At 35.0% G+C, this 6,301-nt stretch overlaps 1 protein-coding gene across 1 annotated transcript; it reads left to right on the top strand.

The window, feature by feature from the left end:
- Positions 1-1,668: 1,668 nt before the first annotated feature.
- On the top strand, positions 1,669-4,065 carry LOC143606749 (heptahelical transmembrane protein 1-like). The gene is made up of 3 exons (XM_077082415.1): positions 1,669-1,926; positions 2,779-2,871; positions 3,381-4,065. The coding sequence occupies exons 1-3, from the start codon at positions 1,673-1,675 to the stop codon at positions 4,063-4,065; spliced, it is 1,032 nt and encodes a 343-aa protein (XP_076938530.1). The 5' UTR covers positions 1,669-1,672.
- The last annotated feature ends 2,236 nt before the right edge of the window (positions 4,066-6,301 follow it).

The following is a 6,301-nucleotide window of genomic DNA, read 5'->3' as shown; positions in this document are numbered from 1 at the left end:
AAGCACAAAACTGTCTCGAGGTCGTCTACTGAATCTGAATACAAAGCCATTGCTGATACAGTTGCGGAACTAATCTGGCTAAAATCGCTTTTACAAGAACTGGGAGTAAAGATGAATAAACCCACTCTTTGGTGTGACAATCTGGGAGCCACGTATCTTTCAGCGAATCCTATGTTTCACGCTAGAACTAAACATGTGGAGGTAGATTTTCATTTCGTTCGTGAGCAAGTCAGTCAAGGAAATCTTAAGGTTCAATTTATTAAAACGGATGATCAAATTGCCGACATATTTACGAAGCTGTTATCAACTCAAAGATTTGAGTTCTTAAGGTCAATGTTGCAGGTCGTTACCCGCCCTCAACTTGCGGGGGAATGTTAAGCATAATGTTAATTGTCATAAGTTAGAGGATGTTTATTGTAACTAGTAGAACTATATAAACATTCTTGTAACCAGTTTCTAATCAATGAATAGAATTATAAGTTTTTTTTTGAACGACCAACTAAGTAACGCCGAGTACTCCGTACGCGGCCCCCATTGGCTAAAGGTAGCCCGAGCCGGTCACTAGTCCGGACGGACGAAGCCCCTAGCGGTCCACCTATTGAGGGATTCACCGGATAAAACCCGACCCCCACGCCCGCCAAATGGCACGACAACGAGGAGCTGGTAAAACCGGATGAGATCAGGACTCGAAACCCTGGCAAACCAGGGTCATCCCTCATATCTCCCATATAAATTGGTGATAGTGATATTTGAACCCCTACCTCTCACTTGTAAAGTGAGTGCTCTACCATTGAACCACAACCAATTTATAAAAATATATATCACCACTCAATTTCTCGCCAATTATCACCACTTAGTATTTATTTTCTTTTATTTATGTATTTTGATTAAAAAATTGTCATCGATATCCCTACAATTCATTCATCTAAAAGTGTCAAACAATCATCAAATTATTGCTATATAACAATTAGAAAGTTTGGTGTTGCACATGCTTTATTGGGCCATTAGGCGGTACTGAACTGGTCCACAATTTTGTTTTTGTTGTTTTAGTTCAGTCATCGTAACGAACGTAACGAAAATCAAACGAACGTCAATTATTTTTTTGTGTGTTATTTTTTGTTTTAATTCCGAGATCGACAATGATCGGTTTTTATCAACGCTCGAGTTTTACCTACTGACGTCATCCCATTGGTCTACCTCAACTTTTATACTTTTTTTTATATTTGGTTTTAATTTCGTTACAATAACACACGTCACCGAAACCAACCGAATTTGCATCGACTTACCGGCTCAACACTTGGGAGTTGGGACTGACAACACTTGAGTTTTACCACCGTTGAGTTTTACTAACCAGCCCGGAGCAACGCGCAGGTAAAAATCTAGTTGTAAATAAATTTTAAAGGGTCTGAAGTGCTTTAGCAAGCTGAGTATAAATACGCACAAGTAATATACATTTTCAAGTCATGACACAAAAATAAATATAAATAAATACTAACATAGTGGCAGTTTACTTGTAAATCTCATTTTCTTTTATAGAATTTGTTAAATATAAAACTCTTAAACAGACTCTAATTTATCTTTAGGAAAAAAAAACTTGCAAGTAAAGTTCTACTTACAAAATATAATATAATATAATAGAACTTTTAAAATAAAACTCAAATATGATCCCCCAATGTGGGAGCTCACCTATCATCATAATAAAAGTACGAGGGTGATGAAGGAAGAAAGTGCAAAGATGGATGAAACACAGTTTCTGAATCTTAACAAGAAGGTGAACAACAAGTATCCGCTATTAAAGTATGAAGAATTGCCGGAATATATGAAGGATAATGAGTACATCCTGAATTACTACAGAGCTGGCTGGCCTCTCAATCATGCTTTCATCTCCTTGTTCATGTGCCACAACGAAACCTTAAATGTCTGGACGTAAGTAATATTTATTATCTTCAACCTTTTTTGGGAATTTGTTGATGATTTTATAATCAAAGTTTGTGATTGAGATTTACATGGAACAACCCGAGGGTTTTTCAGTTTTACCGGTTAAATGTTCCGGAAATTATATTAATTTTGGGGAAGTTGATCGGAATTGGATCATCAACAATTCTTCTTTGATCTTTTTTTTTTATTTTCTGATAAATTATTTATTTAAAAAAATTGTTAGGTTTTGTTTTTTCTTGAATTTCTATTATTATCTTCTGAATAAAATATCATCTTCATTAAAGTTTGGGGTTAGGTTGTTGCAACAACCACCTAAAACTGCACCTATCAGTTGATTTGGTTTTAACGTTTAGATTTAATGGTTTTACTAAATAAATAGTTTAATATGCAAATAATATAAATATCTAGATTAGTTGATTAAAGTATTAATTTTCTTTTGTATTTAAATAATACAACTTTAATGTTTACATTAATTACAAATGAGCTCGTGATGGACTGGAAAAAAAGATTTGGTATTTCATGTGACTCAGGTTCCATTCATGTTCCTACCATTTAGTTTCAGCGGCATCTGGTGATAAGGGAGACTAGGCGTCGATCACTAGTAGGATCCTTGAACTGAACATGTTTTATCTCACCGCACTGTTGTGCCTTCGGGCGAGTATCCATGGGCGTCGGTCTTAGGTTAGAGTTTTTCCTAGTTCGAAGACGAGTGTATCCCGATGTGGTGAAATTTATCAGTAGCCCGCTTGTTGGCCGTTTAAAAAAATGTTTACATGTAGTGTATTCAACAATTTCATAGACTTTCGAATAACTTCTTTTTTGGCTATTTTTAATGTGCAGACACTTGATTGGATTTGTTGCATTCTTGGTGCTTACAATTGCAAACTTGACCGATTTATATCAAGTAGCAGACTTTCTTCAAGTTTCCAAATGGTATGTGATACTAGCTAGCATAAATTGGATTTAATAATTTTTTTGAACTGATCGAGCTGTTAATTACGGTTTTGGAAATGATAAACCAAACTGGTAGGGTTGGGTGTGTTGGCATGTTTTTAATGGGTTGATGGCTCGGTTTTGACTATTTGAATCGGCTATTTTGGTTTCAAAATCGTTACTTTGTGTTAAAACTTTTAAATTGATAGATATGGTTCAATAATAATATAGTGCATACACATGAGTCGTGACTGTGACTGCATAATGCATACAAGTTCCTAACCGTCAAAAGCGAACTGTATAAGTCTCAAACTGTCTGAACCAATTGACTTGCTTCGGTTTGGATGGTTATTTTGTTTCACGGTTTATAAACGCCCCAATTACTCATATAAAAGATAAAAGATAATAATGCAAAAAATCTAGCATTAACATGTTGATTCGAGCTTTCCACAAACTTAGACTCGCCTTGGCTAGTTTACACTTCTAATTTCCTCGTTCTATATTTTCAGGGCTTTCTCATCGAATCATCCTTTGAACAATACTCGTCAAATGATGTCGTCATACATAGATGCCTCACCACCACTAATAGAAGCGACACGATGGCCGTTATTTGTGTACTTGGGCGGTTCAATGTTTTGTTTCGTGTCAAGTAGCATATGCCACCTTTTTTCTTGTCACTCACATCATTTGAACTGTCGGCTGACTCAGCTAGACTATACTGGAATTTCCGTTATGATCATAGCCTCGTTCTTCCCTCCGGTCTATTATATCTTCCAATGCACCCCGGTGTGGCAATATGTATACCTCACAATAATAACCATTCTAGGCGTATTCGCAATCATGGTGTTGCTTTCCCCCACGCGAATGAAAGGCAAATTTCGTTTCATGCGTACTTTGATCTTTGTATCAATGGGGCTTTTTGGGGTGATCCCGTCAATCCACGCGACCATCGTTAATTGGAATGTACCACAAAGGAACACGACTTTAGGATTTGAATCGGCCATGGGGTTTTCTTACTTGGTGGGAGCCATGTTTTATGTTAGCCGAGTACCCGAGAAGTGGAAGCCCGGTTGGTTTGATTTAGTCGGGCATAGTCATCAGATATTCCACGTATTTGTGGTGATGGGTGCGTTGGCTCATTACGTCTCTGTGCTTATACTTTATGAGTATCGTCGTCGCATCAGTTGTGACTGATTAATTTACATCATCTATCATCTATGCATGCATCTTGTTGAGTTAATATATATATATATATATAGTAATACATGAAACAAAGATTATTTTATATCATATGTTACTTTAAATTATCATTTGTTACAAAATTCATCAAGTTACAGTGGCTCTTTGGTATGGGACCACATTTACATATGGACTAGCCTTGTTATGTAAACATAACTTATAGCTATAACCATATTGATCACATGGGCCACACGCCCACACTAGTTTCCTAGGTCAAAGGTATCATAAACCATTAAACCGAAATGAATGAAATTAATTCCCACCTATGGATCCATATAGTGCTGTGCAACATAACAGAACCGGATCGAAATTAAAACGAATCGGAACCATCAAATGCTAAATATAAGAACTGGAACCGGGCTATATTTTAACGGTTCCGGTCCGGTTCAGAACCAAGTTAAACGGTTCTTGTATAAATGGTTCTTGCTGGAACTGGTTTTTAACTAAACATCTTAATATAAACTATTAGAAGGTGCAACAAACAAGCTACAATCTGGAAAATCAAACATTAGCATATCAACATATTATATTTTAATGGAGGGGATTGAGAATAGATTAGAATAACTCAAAATATTCCGAAAAACAATTATATCTTAAAACAAATTTAGGACAGTGGAAGATGATTATCGTTAAGAGATTGTATATAACCGGGAAAGTGAGAACGTAGATGGTCGCTAGTATATGGAAGTTGGAAAGCCTACTATATATATAGGATTTTAAATATAATTTTCAATGTTTAAACCTAATATGGTTCTAGCGGTTCTATTACTGGAACCGCTGGTTAACCGGAAACTGTTTTCACCCAATTTTAAGAACTGGAACCGGACCCAAAATACAATAATATGGTTTGGATATAGCGGCTCGGTTCCGTTTCCTCGGTTCTGACGGTTCCGAACCGTGAAATATTGCTCACCCCTGGATCCATGTGTGCTAAAGAGCAAAGTGTATAAAAACTGAAATATACTTCAAATTCATTGCTAGTCTACCCATCACACTCTAAAAGGATTTGTGATCATATATAATCAGATAAAAATGAAAAGGGGATTTTTTATAAAACATGTAAAGGTTTTTGAACCATTGATCGTATCTGATTAACTTAAAATTGATTCGAGATTAGTTTGTAATTAACGGAAAGTTAAACATGTTTTAATATATATTTCTTTTTGAATAGCTGACTTTTATAAAAGAAAATGAGCGACTAGCAAATAACTAATCAACAAATACACCATGTTGTTACACACCTAGATATAATCTTTTTCAAAACGAAAACATACTTCACTCCTTCCATTGTAAGTTAAGCATTTTGAATTGAGAAACGATAATTGCATTTTTGCTTTTACTTTAAAAGAATTTAGACAAAAAAAAAATTATCAGTTTTTAGTCTTTAATACTGATCACATGGTCGGTCATATCTAAATTAACTTGGATGGAGATGATATAATTGATGGTATCATTTTTTAAAAATATTAAAGACTTGTAGGGATATGGTATAGTTTTAGTTTTTGTTAGAAATATGTCTTGTGACGACCAAACTTTACCTATTTAGTGTTCTTTTATATTATTATTATTATTATTATTATTATTTAATGTTTTATTACCTATTTATTTATTTTTGTGTTCTATTTATTTTATTTTCTTCTTTCATTTCACTCATTAGCACTAAATATTACAAATTTTTATACTTTATTTAATAGCTTACTTATTTTACTACTATGTTATTTGCTTTGGATCTGAGGGTTTCGTCAAAAGCAGCCTCTCTATTCCTAGGAATAGAGGTAAGACTTGCCTATTTTAGTACATGTCATCCTCCCCAAACCATAATAATAGCTAGCTATTTGTGTAATTTAGCGGGTATCGTTGTTGTTTTTAGTCGTTAATATAACTTAAGTAAAAGTATACATAAAAACTTAAATTTCATCCTCCTTATTTTACCATTAATCTTGATATACTTTTTAAAAACGACATTTGTTAGGGTATAGCGTATATGGAGTGAAGGGCAGGAGAGGTTTGGTGCCACACGGTAACGAGGGAACACCACACTGTGCCCCTGGTACCGACGAAAACGAAGCCGCGATGGGTTCACCATGCTGCTGTGCATCCCGATTTTTAATCCTTTTTCTTTTTGAAACAACAAAGCAACCTTCAAGCCCAATTTACGTATCAAACTTTGTATAGTTACCCACATGTATAT

The sequence above is a fragment of the Bidens hawaiensis genome, unplaced genomic scaffold (genome assembly GCF_021521415.1).
Source record: "Bidens hawaiensis isolate Kalapana, Puna unplaced genomic scaffold, B.hawaiensis_p1.1 tig00076938_1, whole genome shotgun sequence".
Classification (NCBI taxonomy): Eukaryota; Viridiplantae; Streptophyta; class Magnoliopsida; order Asterales; family Asteraceae; genus Bidens; species Bidens hawaiensis.
Note: the sequence above shows the minus strand (reverse complement) of the source record. Positions and strands in the feature narration are given on the sequence as shown.

Bases quoted from the DNA above. Each gene is read 5' to 3' on its own strand.
- LOC143606749 (XM_077082415.1), top strand. From the start codon at position 1,673: ATGTGGGAGCTCACCTATCATCATAATAAAAGTACGAGGGTGATGAAG. The intron at 1,927-2,778 runs GTAAGTAATATT...TTTAATGTGCAG, and splicing joins GAAACCTTAAATGTCTGGAC to ACACTTGATTGGATTTGTTG. The intron at 2,872-3,380 runs GTATGTGATACT...CTATATTTTCAG, and splicing joins TTTCTTCAAGTTTCCAAATG to GGCTTTCTCATCGAATCATC.